The sequence below is a fragment of the Synchiropus splendidus genome, chromosome 3 (genome assembly GCF_027744825.2).
Source record: "Synchiropus splendidus isolate RoL2022-P1 chromosome 3, RoL_Sspl_1.0, whole genome shotgun sequence".
In the NCBI taxonomy this organism is placed as follows: Eukaryota; Metazoa; Chordata; class Actinopteri; order Syngnathiformes; family Callionymidae; genus Synchiropus; species Synchiropus splendidus.
The window spans coordinates 3,647,526-3,666,849 of NC_071336.1; the positions used below are offsets into that span (position 1 = coordinate 3,647,526).

The 19,324-nt window shown below is 38.5% G+C and overlaps 2 protein-coding genes across 16 annotated transcripts in view; one reads left to right on the forward strand and one right to left on the reverse strand.

Annotated features, from left to right (window-relative positions):
- Positions 1–19,324, reverse strand: part of sepsecs (Sep (O-phosphoserine) tRNA:Sec (selenocysteine) tRNA synthase) — a 219,394-nt gene that overhangs the window by 68,917 nt on the left and 131,153 nt on the right. The window contains exon 1 of one of the 2 annotated variants that reach the window (XM_053860436.1): positions 4,421–4,430. The exons of the other annotated variant lie outside the window; for it this stretch is intronic. The gene's annotated coding sequence lies outside the window, so the exon portion shown is untranslated. Of the gene's footprint in view, positions 1–4,420; positions 4,431–19,324 lie in introns of those variants that run through there. 2 annotated transcript variants of the gene reach the window in all.
- LOC128756153 (ankyrin-2-like) overlaps positions 1–19,324 on the forward strand; it is a 75,826-nt gene that overhangs the window by 33,167 nt on the left and 23,335 nt on the right. For 9 of the 14 annotated variants that reach the window (XM_053860413.1, XM_053860416.1, XM_053860422.1 and 6 more), the window contains 21 exons: positions 2,076–2,099; positions 4,020–4,091; positions 4,437–4,535; positions 5,185–5,283; positions 5,422–5,520; positions 7,278–7,472; positions 7,588–7,686; positions 7,828–7,926; positions 8,015–8,113; positions 8,192–8,389; positions 8,562–8,660; positions 10,082–10,180; positions 10,509–10,877; positions 11,054–11,152; positions 11,572–11,670; positions 12,555–12,653; positions 12,720–12,792; positions 13,808–13,943; positions 14,722–14,791; positions 16,237–16,319; positions 18,475–18,699. In XM_053860413.1, coding sequence (XP_053716388.1) covers positions 2,076–2,099; positions 4,020–4,091; positions 4,437–4,535; positions 5,185–5,283; positions 5,422–5,520; positions 7,278–7,472; positions 7,588–7,686; positions 7,828–7,926; positions 8,015–8,113; positions 8,192–8,389; positions 8,562–8,660; positions 10,082–10,180; positions 10,509–10,877; positions 11,054–11,152; positions 11,572–11,670; positions 12,555–12,653; positions 12,720–12,792; positions 13,808–13,943; positions 14,722–14,791; positions 16,237–16,319; positions 18,475–18,699 — 2,534 coding nt within the window. The remainder of the gene's footprint in view (positions 1–2,075; positions 2,100–4,019; positions 4,092–4,436; positions 4,536–5,184; positions 5,284–5,421; positions 5,521–7,277; positions 7,473–7,587; positions 7,687–7,827; positions 7,927–8,014; positions 8,114–8,191; positions 8,390–8,561; positions 8,661–10,081; positions 10,181–10,508; positions 10,878–11,053; positions 11,153–11,571; positions 11,671–12,554; positions 12,654–12,719; positions 12,793–13,807; positions 13,944–14,721; positions 14,792–16,236; positions 16,320–18,474; positions 18,700–19,324) is intronic. The other 5 variants (XM_053860414.1, XM_053860418.1, XM_053860415.1 and 2 more) reach the window with 5 other exon arrangements.

A 19,324-nucleotide genomic window follows, 5' to 3' on the forward strand; every position in this document is an offset into this window, starting at 1 on the left:
CAGATTATATGATTTTGATTTTAAATGACTCTAAGAGGGGATACATTTACGTTTTTACAGTTGAGTCGGAATCTTATGCAATACAATAAATTAGGAATGCACCAAAAATTCAGCCATTCGGCCATTTTTTTGGCCAAGAATCATCAAAAACTGCATTTTCGATATGATGTGATTGACCGTGGGTATATGTGGGGTTGAAATAAATGTTTATTCATTCACCCGTAATAGCAAAATAGCAGAGAGAAGAGAGATACATCTCTCTTCTTGCCCCATTCGAGCTACTAACTACCCACTTCCTCATTTGCAATTGCAGTGGCTCATGGAGTGAAAACAATGACAAGTACTCTCTTCTTAGAGTCTGTTAACCTACTAGAGGGAGAAGCACTGAACAAAAAAAAGTTTAAAGATGTGCCTCTTTCTTTTAATAAACTGTGTCCGATCTATGGAGAAAGTATTGTTCCCTCTCAGCAGTTGCACTTGTCCTCTAAATAAATGTAGAAATGTACAATGACTTAAAATGCACGCGTGTTTAATTATGCAATACTCAGTCAGAAAATAGTAGGTCACTCATAGGTCGCTTGGGTGATGTGCTGCGGCGCGAGCTTCAGCTACGCAGCATAAGTAAACAAACTCTGAGAGTGATCACAGTCTAATGATGTCTAATAACCCTGCTTACGATCGAGTCACCAGATGTGCCGTAGGTGTGTTCCTCAGTCTTAGCTGTCTGTGGTGAACACATAACAAACCTCATTACAGCTGTGTTTTGTAACTCGCGATGACAATGATCTACAGGTGTGCAAATCTGTCTTCACCGTCCTTCACTTAGGTCGTTTTAATCATTACTCCCCACAAAAAGATGAGAAGATGTGAATTGTTGGTTTTTAGGAGATAACATTACCACCACATTAGTTACCGTTAGCATGGTTGCTGAGTGAGTCAAGGCTCATGATGGTGATCAAAAGTGAGACTTTGTACTTCAGATACTACACATCTATCATTGTTGTAATACATAGACAGCACAATATCCAGAATATTTAATTTTATTCAGAAATGTGTAAGTTTAATACCAAAACCTGTCAAAGTGTTGACGATGATGACAGTTCTATGGCGGAGACAACGTTGAACCATTGCTCCGACGCTCTGATTCTGGACCTCTGAAGTTAAACTTGTTAGTCCGTCAGCACAATCACTGTCTACATAGTTCAATATAACAGTCTGAAACGGCTCTTTGCTTGCTGTCACCTTCAATTGCTCTTCCTCTATGGTCATTGAGCTTATGGCGCAGGTGAGCTACTCGTAGCTCGACTGTTTCTGCACCACATATAAACAGAGAGAACAAGATGCAATCCGACTCGGTGGCTTAATCAAACTATTGCCTTTGTCCCTCTGCATGCAACCACAGTCAATGTTGAAATGTCAGTGAATATTTTCATGATATTGTTATTGATTTATTATTTGAAGCTTGAATACTTCTTTATGTTACTGCCATGCATTGTTTTTTTGTGTGAGTTAAACATTGTCATCTGGTTAGCTATTATTATATGATTTAAAAAAAAAAGGTCCTTTTTTTACTTCACAAGAAGCATTTATATACACAAAAAGATTAATCTTGCAAATTAATCTTGCCTGGTAACTATGCTGTTAGCTGCTAGCTGCTACTCGTTGGTGGCGTCACGCATTGTCTAATGCCATTGAATTGTTTACATTCTGGGAAGTCTCAACGGCCATGCTTTCACAATATGGCCGCTGCTTCATCTACACATTCTTGGACTTGAATTGGACTTGTACGCTGGATGGATTCCAAAAGGAGAGGTTTAGGCAGTCGTTGAGCACTAGTTTCTCTGTCACCATGGAGACTCAACCAGGGTAACGTTTGGTACCACTGACAGTATCGTACTTGGCATTTATTTCGTCAATTTCATGTCCTGGCCATCCCAACTCATAGGTGCTACTTACCTTATGATTTGTTTGAGTTCTTCACACCTCGAGCTTTATCGATGTTTCTGTTTGTTTCAATGACAAAATCAAAACAAATATTTAACTGCTCTTTCCACACACTGCTTTCTCTTCGCCAGATGATGGTTAATAGGACGACTGAGGTATAAACAGATTTCAATCTCAATTTTTCCATCCTGCTTGTGTATCTCTCTCTCAATAATGCATGATGTTACAAAATACAGTTTAATTTACTTGAACGGCTGTTGTGTTGACATGCGTGGCTGACTGGATTGAGCTTCATCTTGTACTTGCATCTGTGCTTTAACCTGTCTTTTATATATTTATATATATCTATATATATTTTGTTTGTGAATTGTTATATTTTGAGGTATGAATGTTTACGTTAATCCGTTTTCCAACTAAAAAGTCCCTAACAATGGCAAGTGCAACACATTTGGATGGACTCAAAGGACAACAAATGTAAAATGTGATGGACTAATATTGATTTTTGCAAGCACCAAATTTATATTTTTCTCCATATTGTGCAGTTCAAGTAGTAGTTGAATGAGAATGTCATTATTTTTTGGAAGTTGGAAGCTACCAGAGTTCAAAGCAAATTATACTGCATTTGTGGTTAACTTCATGTATTCTTCAAAATGTATTAATTCAGAGGAATTATTATTATTCAATATTTAGAATCGTGCTGAGGGGAAGTATCGAATAAGGTTTAAATTATTCTAACACTTCTCTACATCACTGTAAAAAAAATGTAAAAAAAACACTATCGCAGATGTGACATGTGTGACACCATTAGAAACAAATCAATCTCCTCTTACAACAACAGTTATAGTTAGCTCCGTGCTAACCAACATGCTAGGTGATAGTTGAGGATGTGTGGCGTCAAAGACCAAACATGAGAGACATCTTTCTTTTTTCTACCATGGTGTTGAAGGGATTTGCTCATCATAAAAATGCGTTATCATTGTAAGTAATAATACCCATTGATAGGAAGGAGGGCAGCAGGGCAGAATGATGTGATAACTGACTCGGTTATATTAAACAAATTCTGAAAGGTGAATACATTAATCAATGCAGTTTATCATTTCAATCAAGTTATTTGCTCTGCTGATGTGTTGGTTTTGCATAGGTTCACGCAGTTGGAAAAATCTGTTGCAAAGTCTTCAAGCAGCAATGGGTAGTTTCAATATTTGTTTTTGGCGCTGATGCTGGTAAAAGAGTTTATAGCTAACTGTCATAAAACTGGGTTTCTGGTCCCACCCCCAGCCCACGTTTATAAGGGAGGATGTGCGCGTGTCTGCGCTGTGAGTATAAGCCAAAAGTCTGCAACATCATCGTTGCTTCACAAGCCAAAAGGTGCCCTTGGTATTTGAAGTTAGTTTACGTGTTTCCCGATCATTGGACAATCCAGATCACAATCGAATCACAGTGCCGAATTCGAGCGCTGCCATGACGCTAACTGAGTGAAAACTAATAAAACGAAATAAATGCTTATGGAGTTTGTTGTTTGGACGAGCAGGAGAGAAATTTGAAGTGACTAAGAAAATTGTTCAGGACTTTGTGCACTTGAGGAATTTTACATAACACAGTAGAATTTTGAAATGAATAGCTACGACTCCTTTACTTTTTTTTTTTTTTTATATTTTTCAATTTATTTTTACAATCTGAATTTGTACAAGTGAATTTAGAACCTTTTCTACACATAGTTGATAAATAAGGCCCTAGGAAATTAATTCAGGAAGGGATTATATCAGCCATTTACATGAAAGATATGTGGTCAGTTGAAATGTATTGCATGTAGTATCAATTCATTATTGTTGTAGATCAGTCTATTGAGTTAAACCACATTGAAAAGAAATGCACTCAAAAAAATGCACAAAAAAAAAAATCTGACAAATGCACATAGACAGAATATGGCTGTTTGAAACAGTAGCCTTCCAACTTCTTGCATCTACCCCCTTTCATATGGTTGTTAATGCAAAGTGCATGAGAAATCTAAAGCTCTCAGTAACAGGCTAACTTTGACACGCATGAGAACTTTGAACCTTGTGTGTTTAAAATAGCCACTATTATCGAAACAGTTTTGTACACAACTTTCATGCACAAAATCGGACCTTCATTGTCAGAATGGTAAGGTAAGGCAATATTTTTACCCCTACTTTGTACCACTCTTCAACAAAAAATACATCACTCTAAAGACAATACTCTGTCGGACTTTCAACATTGTGATTTGTAAATGAGGCAGTTTAAATCAGGTTTTTGTTCTTGTCTGCCTTGATGATTGTCTTTTTTTATTATATATGATTAGTTTGAACATGTCCCTGTCTATTTTTTTAAGTGTCACTCCATTGTCACCAAATGTGCTTGTGTAGGTGGCTCTGTTCTTAAAAAGTGGTGAAACATACTTTCAATAATGCTATTGTCTGCTTGGGCAAACCAGTGCTCCGCTGCAACTCTGCTCTTTTATTTGCTTCCCACAGAGTGGATTTACGCCTCTGCACATCGCTGCTCACTATGGGAATGTGAATGTGGCGACCTTGTTACTGAACCGGGGAGCAGCTGTTGACTTCTCAGCAAGGGTTCGAACTCACTCATATACGTCACACACAAATGCTGTGGGCTCACTGCATCACATAAGTACCATATAAAATGTGATGCAGACCATCAAAAGACCATTTGAAACAGCATTCTTGCATTGACTTAAACATACTAATTTATTTTCTTAGTAAGTCTTGTGGGCCACACATATGCACACCTAGGGTCAATTTTTTGAGTGTGAGTAAACTCACACGCACATGGGGAAAATATGCAAACTCCATGCAGAAAGGTGGTCCGGCCCGCGTATTGAACCCGCAACCATCTTGCAGCAAGCAAGATTTGAGCGTACACTATGTATCACTGTGAAGTCAACAAAGAATTTGTACATGAGACCCCTTGTGGGTCGCTATAGAGCCCGAAAGGTACATAGTTGGGCCCTGCTGTTTTCTTCTTGCCTGCTCAATTCTCTCCACATTGGGTGTCTTACTCGTGTTCAGTGGGATGTATTGGACATATGCCTTTTACTATTAGTATTGATCTCACTGAGATGCGTTGAAATTTCCCACACCGACATTTCACAAGTCCCAAAAGATGTTTAGTAGTAATTATGATCATTTTATTGACAGTGACAAGAATCATATATTTTGAAATCTAGCCTCTTATATGATTTCTCATGTCATCATGTTACAGAATGGTATCACGCCACTCCATGTGGCCTCCAAACGTGGCAACACAAACATGGTGCGTTTGCTACTTGACCGAGGGTCACAAATTGATGCGAAAACCAGAGTAAGTGTCTATTCTTATTATTGTTGTGTATGTGAATGACTGGCAACTGAACTTACTTTTAAACTTTTTTGTTCCCAAAATTCAAGTCTAATAACCTGTTGGATGTAATGACTGCTGAATATCTGGATGTGTTTGCAGGATGGACTGACCCCGCTCCATTGTGCATCGAGAAGTGGCCACAGCATGGTGGTGGAGTTGCTGCTAGAGAGAGAAGCCCCACTGTTTGCAAGAACGAAGGTTTTGCTTTTTTATTTGTTTTTTATGTATACAGGTCCATATTGTCCTCACTTTTTAAATGAATCTTCAAAACATAATACTTCAGATGTGCTATGTACTCAACTACTAACAGGCATTCTTAATATTCAGCTTTGTTTTAATGTTTTGGATTTTTTTTTTTTTTGCAATTGAGTCATCAAGAGACAAAAAAGATGAGATGAAATGAAAACTGATTACATTTGTTCATTTTAAAATATGGCAGCATGAAATGTAAACGGTCTACAGGAAAGATGAGTTACAGGGATATGAACCAGGCCCTGTCATGTTATGGATAAATAAATCAATGAATGAATTTAATGAATGAAGTTTAGTTCAATCTCAATAATGAGTGATGGCATTTGCATAACTATTATATCACTATATTGCAGGGAGAACACTTTTGATAATTTCTGCCCCTTGTTAGATTAGATAACTATCAGTCCCACAGCCGGCAAATTCATCAAAGTAGCTAAATTCTTTCCGTATTTTTCAGAATGGCTCTCTTTGATTACTTATGTGTGGCCATCATCTCCTATGAAGAGCCCTCTCGAGGCGTCTCTACTGGATATTCCCAGAACCCTATGCAGCATTTTCAGTCGCCATATCTGATACCAGACGGGTGAAGGAAGTGTAATATTGAGATGGTTGAACACCACAGCCTTTCACTTGGCTGTGTTTTATGCCAACTGCACCAAGTACCATAGTATAACACAGTGCATAATGCAGTGTGCTGTGAGTGTCGAGTGTATGCTGAGGTGAAAAAATGGAGGAAATATCAAATGACGGAAAAGTGTAGAGACGCAAGCTGCTCGGTGAACCGTGTGTTAAATATTTGTATCTCTGTTGTGTTCTTAGTTTGTCTTTTGTTTAAATGATATTAAGGCATCTTCTGACACATCTGAAATTTGAATTTTCAAATGCTTACAATTTGGGTATCTGAAAGTATCCACAGTTTAAAAAAATTTTTAGTTTAAAAAAGTTTAAAGCCAACATTTAATTGGTGTGTACACTGTAATCTATCTGCACATTATTCTAATTGCATTCTTCGGTAGCAGAGGAGTGGCCTTGTGTTACTTTGGTATCGTACAGTACAGTGTCCTGGACGTTCTTTCATTCAAGTTGTATTTGCATTTGTACATTACATACAGCTGTTTTGATATTTTAATTTTGATATTTGTTATATGCTGTTTACATGTGAGCTGCTTGTCTATACTGAAGCTCAGAAATTGCTCCTCTAATACCCAATCTAATCTCTTTCTATTAATTGTCAAGGACAAGTTACCATCCGCATTTTAAATTGAAAAGACATTGAATGACTTTGCATGGTGCGTAGTGCAACATTATTCATTGAAAAAAATTTCCAGAACCAGATTCTCACATTCTGATATCAAAGTTCAATTCCCAGTTATTGAGCATGAGTGGTTTGCCACAGAACCTGCTATGCAGCTTCTCATGTCTCTCAGTTCCCCATGTGCTTGCAGCAAAAGCTAGCAAATGTGACTGCTAATAGAGAGAATCCAGCAGCAGTGGCGTCTTATCAATCAACAGCGCCTTTGAACCACAGTTTTTAGAAATGGCAATTATATGTTCCTTCTACTTCTTCACTGCTGAAGATAACAATTATCGAAGGTTAAAATGTTGCTCCATGAAGTCTGCAAAGTCATGCATATGCTTCTTGACATCAAATCGCTTGAGGCCAAATAAAATATAACTGATACGGTGCATTGTTCTTTTTCTAGAATGGCCTTTCGGCTCTTCACATGGCAGCACAGGGGGACCACGTTGAATGTGTCAAACACATTCTGAAAAAGGCACCTGTTGATGATGTCACCCTGGATTATCTGACAGCGTTGCATGTATCTGCCCACTGTGGCCACTACAGAGTCACCAAGCTTCTGCTGGACAAGATGGCCAATCCAAATGCCAGGGCTCTGGTGTGTGGTCAACTCAGTTGTTAAAATCTGAATCATGAATCCTATTTAATTACTGGGAAAGGCCAGGAATTTTAATTGTTTGATGTGCATTTTTAAAATGTGTTTCAATCACCAGAATGGGTTTACGCCTCTTCATATTGCCTGTAAGAAGAACCGTGTGAAGGTGATGGAGTTGCTGGTGAAATACGGAGCATCAATTCAAGCGATTACAGAGGTAAGAGGGCTGACGCCAGGTGTCCATTTCTTCACCTCACACAATTGTTTTCTGCACCAAGTAAAAAGAACATGCAATAATTTCTTTTGTGCTCAAAGATTACCTTTGATTTGAAATTGTTTTTCAACTGTCATTGTTCAGTCTGGGTTAACTCCCATTCATGTAGCAGCCTTCATGGGTCATTTGAACATCGTTCTGCTGCTGCTGCAACATGGAGCCTCACCTGACGCCAGCAACATTGTAAGTGGGGACTGCAACCTACATATTATACACTTAGGATTAAAGTGATTAATTATCTCCAAATGATGTCCTTCTGCTGTGTGTTCAGCGTGGTGAAACATCTGTGCATATGGCAGCAAGGGCTGGTCAGGTGGAGGTAGTCCGATGTCTTTTGAGGAATGGCGCGCAGGTGGATGCCACAGCTCGGGTGAAATAGTTTTCTTTTTTAATGCAACAACATTCACCATTGCTTATTTCCACCACTAACTCCTGGTTTTGTATCTAGGAGAACCAAACTCCACTTCACATCGCGTCCCGTCTAGGAAAAGCTGATATTGTTCAGCTGTTACTGCAACATATGGCCAACCCTGATGCTGCCACGGCCAACGGCTACACAGCGCTCCACATCACAGCTAGAGAGGGTCAAGTTGGAACAGCCTTAGTTCTACTGGAGGCTGGAGCATCCCACTCTCTTGCAACCAAGGTGGGTGGACTGAAGCAGTGATCTCATGTAGTATATATATATATATATATGTGTGTGTGTGTGTGTGTGTGTGTGTGTGTGTGTGTGTGTGTGTGTGTGTGTGTGTGTGTGTGTGTTCATGTTATGATGGCCATTATATATATTGCTGACAGAAATATTCTGTGGCCCACAGAAAGGTTTCACTCCACTTCATATTGCAGCAAAATATGGTAGCCTGGATGTTGCAGAACTTTTGCTGCAGTGCTGTGCTGCGTCAGATTCTGCTGGGAAGGTGAGCAACAAAAATTAAGTCATCAAAAGCACAATGGTAGTCGGTGTTGCTTAACCACACTGCCAACTTATATTACTGTTTACATTCTTTAACATGCAATTATAAAGGGCTGGAACTTTCCAGCATACAAACACTCTCAGGAACACTCACATTTACACTGTTGTAACAAAAAAGAGCACAAGACTGTAAACTCCCCAAAAATGTAATCGGCAAAAAAAAAATGCTTGGCAGAGACAGAGAGAAGGCACTGGAAGAGCTGCAGCAACAGTTGACGGCTATTCAATATTGTGTTATAACATAGGGAACTAGCAAATTTTGTTATTTGACACTGTCATCACATAACTTGCTCATATTTAGCAGGTCTACTTGGCATCTTTGATTGACCATGGCAATGCTTTTTCTGAGAAGAGCTTGTCTTGTTAGACTGCTGCGTAGTCTTGGTCACCGTGCTGTTTCAAATAATTTTTGGTTGCGAGTACTAACATTTGAATAATTCCCAAAACTGAGTACTGATGTAATTAATAAAGCCAAAACAACTACGGTCTCTCTACTAACATGACATCACTGCATCACAGATTTCACTTTGAACATTTCAAATTTAGCCTGGATCTTTTATTGGATTAAACATGTTTAAAATTACCAATCAAAGATGATGCGGCTGCAATCTAATCTGGGCAGACACAGGGGTAGATCTTGTTAAGTCAACAGTATGAAGTGAACCTCCACAATAGCGTGCTTGACTTGCTGGGTTTCACACGGTGCCATGCTGCACTTCATGTCATTATGTTCCAGTTGCTCTCTGCATAAGGTATTTTATTTTATTTGTATTTTTTTTTTACCAGGATTCATGTCACCTTTTCACAGCCAGTTTTCCTTTCTGAACGGTCCTCAGTATCGTGAGGACCGTAAAAAGTAGAACTTTGCCAAAATAACGTGCCACCATGCCATACATAGGTACAGTATTTCTTGTATTTCATCAGTACAAGTTCAGCAAACGATGCCAGGGTCAGTATGACTACAGTTGCTGGTATCAGGACACCCCTAGTTGGTATAATACTAAATGTGCCAATAGAGACATAAGTTCTATATATACCACAGAACGCAGGCTGTGCCTCCCCATGGGGAATTATAATGGGCACTACCTGCTCATTTTTGGGTGAGCTTGATGTATTCAATATATAATCTGTTTGGAAAGAGTTTTATGTCCAGGTGGAGGAGTAGATGCTTGATGCTTATACAGTGGTTTTCTTTGGGGAAAACAGGTGCCTGGTGAAAGTTGACATGGAGCATACTGTGTCTGTTCAACACACTTTGAAGTGTACATTTTGCAGAAACCTTATTTTTCCTTTGTTGCTTAGCAAACAAACACTTTTTGGTATATAAAACCCATGACCAACATGTGTTGATTTTTTTTATTTCAGAGTGGCCTTACTCCACTCCATGTTGCTGCACATTATGATAACCAAAGGGTGGCACTACTGCTTTTGGACAAGGGAGCATCCCCTCACGCAATGGCAAAGGTAAAACATACAGTATGTATACCCGTATGTATGAAGACACTGGCACAATAAAAACCCTGGGAGAATGCTGTTTTAAAAACTAAATCTGCACCACAATATAACTGATGGTTTTATACTGCTCACTCTTGTTAAATTAAATTCAATGAAATAAAACTTTGGACAGGTTGCAAAATTGAGTTAATTACAATGCTTCAAGCAATATTGGAAAACAGCGCATCCATTGTTTGTTGAGCCATATACAGATTGTTTTGAGTTCAGCACTCCCATACCCAGGGATCTCACATTTTATTTGGTAAACTAATGAGAAAATTCACATCTAATCTCCTAGAATGGCTACACACCACTCCACATTGCTGCCAAAAAGAACCAAATGGAAATAGCCACAGTTCTCGTGAAGTATGGAGCGGAGACCAACATCCAGACCAAGCAGGGAGTCACTCCACTCCACCTAGCCTCCGAGCAAGGTCATGATCACATGGCTTCTCTTCTGTTAAGCAATGGTGCTCAAGTCAATATCCCCACAAAGGTTATGTATCGACGCAAGTCGACATGCAACGTGACTGAACTATTGATTAACACAATTCCTGTGTTCCTACAGAGTGGCCTCACCGCCCTTCATCTGGCTGCCCAAGAGGAGAAAGTTGCCGTTGCAAAGATTTTAGTTTCATATGGTGCAAATATCAATGAGCCAACAAAGGTACTCTTTTGATTTTAGCCATCCTTTTTTTTAACTCCTTCTCTGATGCCCGTTTGTCAACAAGTCATAGTCAATTGACGTGTGACTTGAATGAACTTGTCTTTTTTTTCTTCTCTATTCATGTCTGGACCAAGCCTGCTTCAACATTAAAATTAAGGCACTACTTTCTTTTTCAGCTGCAATACTCTCCTTTGATTGTTGCCAGTCACTATGGAAATGTCAAGATGGTCAACTTCTTACTTCAGAAGGGAGCGGATGTTTTAGCCAAGACCAAGGTGCCATTGTTGCTTTTATTTACAATGGCTTGGGAAGTATAAACGAGATTGACAGTTTTTTGCATCCTGAATCACCAAAGCTAATCATCAGTCATAGTTCATGTCATTTGTGTTCCTAGGGTATATGACAGTTGAGGTTACATTTCTGGTTCATCATTTCCCTTTTTATGTCTGGAGAGATTAAAGGTTAAAATTAGAGAGGGAGGGTGGCTGTCTTTCCTTTGATGGTGGAAATTGATTAAAAAGTCAATCTGTTAAGTTAACAATCTGCTGGAATGATTACGTTAGAGAAAAATTACTGAGTGCAGTACCTTGGTCATGTCAGTCTTTTTGAGTCCCACTTGTGTGTAGTCTACTTTTTTTAGCTGCTCCTGTCAAAAGTTCAATGTGTTCAAACGTTATCTTTTTTTGCATGACAGAACGGTTACACCGCTCTTCATCAGGCTGCGCAACAGGGAAACACACATATCATCAATGTCCTTTTACAATATGGTGCCAAACCCGATGCTGTGACAGCGGTAAGTAAAAACACAATTAATTATTCCCAAAATTATGGCGATGTGCTATTTTTGAATTATGCTATGCTATAATTTTGCCCCGTTGGATATGCCCCAGAAATCGGGTATGGGAACGCTTCTCTTTGTGGACATTGGATTTGAATACTTTTGAATGTCACAGCCCCATCTGCTTTGACTTTTCCCCCAAAAGTCGCTACCTCACGCTCATACCAGAGGACCAGAGTACCATACACTGTTCAACAATTGTTCAGGTTATTGTTAATATTAACAGAAATTCTTCAGCTACTGTCATTGTAATGAACAGCAGACATGCTGGGGACATGCACACACTTACATAGAAGCCAGTCACAAACTCAAGTTTAATATTTTGAGTCACCTTCATTTTCTCAAACAACAACTAATAAATAACAAGCCGATAGGCTGCTAAAAAAACACTCAAAACGTGTCCCTGGCCACCTTCTCACGTCACAGACGACTTGTAGTTCAGTGTTGACACAAATCAAAGCTCAACTGCTTTGTTCTTATTTTAGTTTTTCTGGATTCGTATGGACAGCAGAAATTTATGTTTTTATGGAGCACTTTTTTTTAAACCAGCACAGAAAGTGTGTGGATAGGAAGATGTGCGATGTGTGGGTGTAGCATGAGTGCGCATCGTTTTTTTCTGCCTTAATACATCCAATGTTTCATTATTGGCTGTACAGGTTATTTTGAATCACTTTGTCAAAGACAGAAACTCAAGAGGACAACCCAGTAAAATGTCCAAAAATGTTGACACCACAAAAATCTAACTTGAGACAGAGAGAAACATGAGAAATGTGTCATGGAATTTACGTTTGTTATAGATTCCCCACAGTGTAACACAGAAATGTCTGTTTTTTTTTCAGAATGGTAACACTGCTTTGGGCATAGCAAGAAGGCTGGGATATATCTCTGTAGTGGACACACTAAGGGTCATCACCGAGGAGACCATCACTACCACCACGGTGCAAAATACACATATTGAAAAGTCATGTGAAATTCTAACCATTATAAAATGTCATTACCTGCAGACAGTGACAGAGAAACACAAACTGAACGTTCCCGAAACAATGACAGAAGTACTTGATGTATCCGATGAAGAAGGTGAGGACTATGACCACTATTGCAGGCCTGCCTTCTTCATCTTTATCTTGTTTGACCTTCTATTACAATACCTGTCAGGAATTGTGTGCACAGTACCAAGTGTGAGTGGTGACTAGCAGCAGATACTTGACCGCGAGAATTAGATAACAATATTTCGATTCATGCAATAACGCAAATGAACAGACAGGTGGAAGAACAAAGAGACCATCACCAAACCAGGCGCAAACACAAATGAGACATTGGAATAAATCTGGGAGGAGGAAGAAAAAGGGAGACAAGAGTACAAACTAAATAAGATCATGGTGGAAGCACACACACATGGCTGAGAAAACAAGGATAACAATGGGAGAGAACGGTTCCAGATCACTGGAACAGCAGAGTATAAGAGCAGGATCAGTGCCAGGTGTATACCATGAGCAGATCAAGCTCAGTTGGACATCGAGGCGAGAGGAGAAACACAGGAAATGTACAGACAAAATAAAAGCAGTACTACCTCCTGTATGTCATTGCTTACTGCATTCATGAGCCTAATTTTTTCCCATTCAACTTTCACCTGGTAATCCAGATAACCTGTGTCCTGTCACTAAACCGTACATCATGACAGGTCTCTCTTCTGTCCAGTACATTGCTTTCACTGTAGCGGTCACTCTTCTGTCACTGCCTCTTGTCCCGTTGTCATTCAATCTGTCTTTCAATTGAAATGTAGAATTGCTGTATTATTGTTTTGCAAAGTGGACATGTCGACATATGTTATAAACCAAATTAGGTTCCACTCAGCTCTTTCTATGACAGAGCAACAGTCTTTCGGTGGGTGACGGACAATGGAGTGTGGACTGTGGATGCAGTGTTGCAATGCCAGAATCAAACTTGTGGAATACCACTGTAGTTTGATTTCAACAATTTTTGTGAGCTGCAGTCCATCAGACATCCATGAAATATGAATAGTTGTTTAATTCAGAATTTCTCTTATTTCTTTTCATATATCAGTAACTTTTTATAATGTGCACTTCTCCAGGTGATGACACAATAACAGGAGATGGAAGGGATTATCTTAGAGCAGAAGACCTGCAGGAGCTTGGAGATGATTCACTGCCAGGGCAATATGGCATGAACTACCTTCATTTCAACCCGCTGGGCGTGTACACTGAGAGGTGAGAATACAGGAAGACATTAAGTGCTATGCCACAATCTTTTATGACACAACAGGTAGAAAAGGGACATTCTAATTTTACAAACCATGAATATATATATATATATATATATATATATATATATATATATATATATATATATATATATATATATATATATATATATATATATATATATATATATATATATATATATATATTGTTTATGAGGAAGGATCATGGCAAAACAGATGAACACAACATTTTCAGGCCTATAATTGCAAAGGAAACATCTATGGATCATTCAACATTAGGAATCGAACTCTGTCATTCAGCCCGTGAGCACCAGGCTTGAGCAAGAGGCTGAAGCCGACCGATTAGCACACAAATTGCTTCAGTAGCAAAAGAACATGAACATAGAATAATAAAGACGAAGGCGCAGCTGTTTTTCCAGTCTAAATTTATTACATCATGACTGATGTATAGAGAATATAGACACCAATCAAAGCGTGTGCTTTGATCGTGGAGGTGACAATGGAGACAGACACATGAGCAAAAAAACTTGTCTTCTTCATTAAATTGCAGATTGTCAGATCTGTCTATGCTTGAACTGATAGCAGTAATACTGACACTGATCTGCCTCGCTGAATATTCTGTGATAAACACACGTGCTTCATCATAGACTTTTTAATCAAAGATTCCAAAAAAATAAAATCCACCCATGGTAGCCTTACATTTATTGATGTATTTATTTTAAAAACAAACACTGTGTGACATCTGATTTCTTCTGTTTTTTTAGTCACCAAGGACCTTGCAGACCGTCCACAAAGAGAGATGGCGTCTTGGATGACATGATCACATCTCACCATGTAAGGGAAAGATATCTCTCTCTCTCTCTATCTCTCTCTCTCTCTCTCTCTCTACATATATATATATATATATATATATATATATATATATATATATATATATATATATATATATATATATATATATATATATATATATATATATATATATGATGAAGCAGCAGAAGCAGATGAAGCAGCTCAAAAGTTCCCAGCGTTCCATGGTGCCTCCGTGAGAGGTCCATGACTGGTTCATGACCACTCCTTTCGTTGACCCTTGCAGCCGTAATTTAACCCCCCGTGATGACATAGTCAGCAAGGAACGCCCCTGAGCAGCGAAAGAAGTCGTCTCCTGAACCCAAGCTTGCCACTGACAGGCTCCTCAAGTAACCTATTCCTGAGACATGGGACTCTTTACTGAGTGGAGAGATGATGCGTGAAACCCTAATCACACTCTGGAGTTGTCTCAAAACACAAGAGTTTGTGTGAGACCAGCTTTCACGAGTCACTCTGGGCTTTGTGCATGAGGAGAAAGCGCCACCCTCAGTTCACACCTCATAGCGCAACGAGTAGGAGGGGTTTAAATTAAAAAGACACTCCCTCAAGAAGAGGGGGATCACTCCAGCCGCTGGAACTCGGCTAGAAGTGTGTTGAGATGGGAACAATTGAACTGCTCATACATATAGGACTGCCTCAGAAAATTAGAATATTGTGATGAAGTTCTTTATTTTCTGTAATGCAATTAAAAAGACAAAAATGCCATACATTCAGGATTCATTTCAAAAACTTACAGCTTAAGAGAACTCAAAAATCCTATCTCAAAATATTTCCTCAGACCAAGCAAAACAAAATCAATCATTTGAAAATGTCCATTAATGCACTCAGCATCCTGGGCATCCATAACACCTCAGCAATGCCACAGGCTGATGGCCTGCATGCCACGCCGCATTGATGCAGTAATCCTTGCAAAAGGATTCCTAACCAAGTGCTGTGTGCATTAATGGACATTTTCAAATGATTGATTTTGTTTTGCTGTTGTAAATTATTATTCGTTTACTTGGTCTGAGGAAATACTCTAATATTTTGAGATATGATTTTTGAGTTCTCTTAAGCTGTAAGCCATAATCAGCAATATTAAAATAATAAAAGGCTTGCAATATTTCAGTTGATTTGTAATGAATCTAGAATGCATGACATTTTTGTTTTTTTAATTGCATTACAGAAAATAAAGAACAATATTCTAAGACAGTCATATATATATATATATATATATATATATATATATATATATGACTGTCTTAGAATATTGTTCTTTATATATATATATATATATATATATATATATAGAGAGAGAGAGAGAGAGAGAGAGAGAGAGAGATAGATAGATAGATAGATAGATAGATAGATAGATAGATAGATAGATAGATAGATAATGTGATTTAAACAATTCATATCTGTGGTTCTAGGAGGAAAGGAACTCATACGATGTGGGCTGTGGCACTGAGAACCCAGACAATGTGGTTTTATCCTTGAGTCCAGTGAGTACTGGGTAAGTCTGGACTGCAGCTAACTTTGTCCTGCAGGTAACTTCTTTCATAACAATGTCATATGGTCTCAGAGAGTGGACCCATTACGTTATTCCTGGCATGTGGCTACATAATTAAATTACATAATATTCAAAATATTTCTAGCTGTATTTATTGATTTATTATTATTATCATTTTTTTTCATAAATGTTATCCCTAACAGATAGTTAGTTGGCATTGTTCATGTTGTATTGTACCCTACCAATTTCAAAGCATGCTACTCAATTGAAAGACTGAAGTGACTTGTCTGCCATTCGTACAGCATATAATGGGATTTTGATCTCAACAATTTGAGTATGAGCTACTTAACATATGTTCACGATATACCGCCAAAAACTTTCTCCACGATGACAGATCTGCATTGCATGATAAATTCGATAAACACATGTCTCACTCGTTGCATTGGACCTGCATACATGAGCATGAGGAGACCGTGACGGCGCACCATGCTCTCCAGCTCCGCGGAGTTTGACAGCCGACACCTGCGTGTGACAGTTGTGGAGAGTGTGGTGGACTTTGGTTCACGATCATACAGGGAACCTTTGATAATGACACTGGTTGACTCTGAGTCTGTGTTTATTTTATAAGATTGAGTGGTCCTAATAGGTTTCCTGATGCGTGTGTCTGCCTTGGTTCATATCAACACATAATGGCACCTCTGAGACAGTCAAAGCATTAGTAAAATCTTCAGTAAGGCGATAAAAAAAAACAGTTTGGGAGAATGAATTGTGAAATGTTTTTTCATCACACAAGACAAAGGACTGACAGTTTGCATCATGATTTTGAGAATAGAATATGACTAAATGATATTCACATTATTTCTAATATTTCTTCAAAAGCATCTAGGATATGTGTCCAGGCTGGTCTATAGTTAAAGTAAACTGTTAAGAGACATGAGTTACAGCAAACAGACTGCTCAATTTAACCCCTAAATAAAACTGACCACAGCAGTCTGTCAGACACGACCGGGTTCTACGAGAGACGTGAAGCATTGAATTTGTCATTTCTATACTTAGTTAACTATTATATTTAAACATAAACAATAATGATTTTTGGAGACAAATTCCACTAATAAGTTTCATCATAAAACAGTTTCAAGAGTGACTGTAGTGTGTCCAACACAGAATGAAAATGTATTTATTGTGATAATTATCGTTATCAATGAAATCACAACATTTTTTGTGATAATTGTTTTGTCCATATCGCCCATCCCTACTGTCCGTTAATTCTAGCTGCCCACACATAGCTCTGCTGTTCGTTGTTACGGGCAGTGACTCAGTCTGACTGAACTGGAGCACACTACATAAACAGAATACACATGCCTAGGAAAAGAAACGGGAATGCTCTGTTATGTTGTAGAGTAACACAGTACGATGGAAACATTGTTTTGGAGCCTCTGAGGCTCTACCTGTGGTGCTTGGCAATATGTAGGTGCTTGAGACAAAATATAACACTGCTGACAAAATCAAACTTCCATATTTTGTTAAACTACAATATGCTTTGCAATTAATATAAAAAAAGAGTGATGAAATCAGTCTCACATTGAAGTCCAAAATAACCGCAACAAATTCAACAGAAAGAAAATTGAGTTTGGACAGGGTGTTTGGTTTCCTTCAAATGATTGGAGTGCTGTAACATACATACTGAAGACAAAATACCATAACATATTTGGCGAACTATGAGTCGACTTTTCGCGGGAAATAAATTTTCCAAAATAAGCGGTGGTTACTTATGTATTTATGTATGACATTGTAGTAACACCACAAAGGTTATCTGCATTCCCATTCGGTGCCCGGGCTGCTCGCACAAACTTAATTTCTGGAGGCAGCTGCACTTTGTTGAAATGATGTTTCTCTCTGGATTTTTTTCTACTTAAAGATTATGGGGTGGCTGTCCAGTACATCCTTACCAACTTCCAGTCTAAGTGCGAGCAAGGTGCTTAGTATATGTCCTCTACACACTACCATGCTGGCCATTTACGTCTTGGTTACGTTCAGTATGGAAGGGGCTCTGTAGTCTACAGGATTCATTTGTTTGTATATGTGATTGCGATGAAGTCACGCTTCATCAGCCATGAACCTCTTGCTGTAATTAAAGCTCATGCCTTCTAATTTCCAGCTTTCTTGTGAGCTTCATGGTTGATGCCCGAGGTGGAGCCATGTGTGGCTGCCGTCAAAATGGCTTACGCATCATCATACCACCCAAAAAATGCAGTGCCCCCACTCGGGTAACTTGCCGACTGGTGAAGAGACACCGTCTGGCCACCATGCCCCCCATGTTAAAGGGGGACAGTCTGTCAAGCCGACTCGTTGAAGTGGGGACCTCTGGGCCCAAGTTTTTAGGGTGAGAAAAATAATAATATCCCTTGATTCAAATGAAATGTCTTTTTTATCACTACATAAACATTTGTTGCATGTCAAGTACTTTTAACTTCAAACATTTGCACCAGACTGTTATAGCTGTTAGAATCAAGCAACAATTATATGTTAATAATTTCATAACTAACTCAATTAATCAAATTTTCTTTTTCACTGTTTAGTTCTGATTTTGAATTTCTGTTTAATACATGTTGCTCTTTTATTTACTTTTATTGCCTCACTACTTTTCTGTTTAATTCTATGTTGATTTATTAATGTTAATTTCATATATATATGTTTATATCAGTTAACATTGACTTTTTTCATTTTCATAGCATTCACACTAAGCTGTCAGATTTGTTCTTGGTTTTCAGAAATAGATGTATTATATTACTATTATTTATCAACAATTGTAGAGTAAATAAAATCTGCCATGACAAGCCAACTCAGTGACCAAGAGCTGAGCAAGTGCAAACACAAAACAATCACGCCACAATCGACAGTAGAGAGTTCTGAAAAGGAGAATATTAAAAAATGCTAAGCTACAAATAAACTCTCCCTGAATGTCGAAAAAATCTGTTTGAAATGGATTGATTTGCCATGGATGAAAA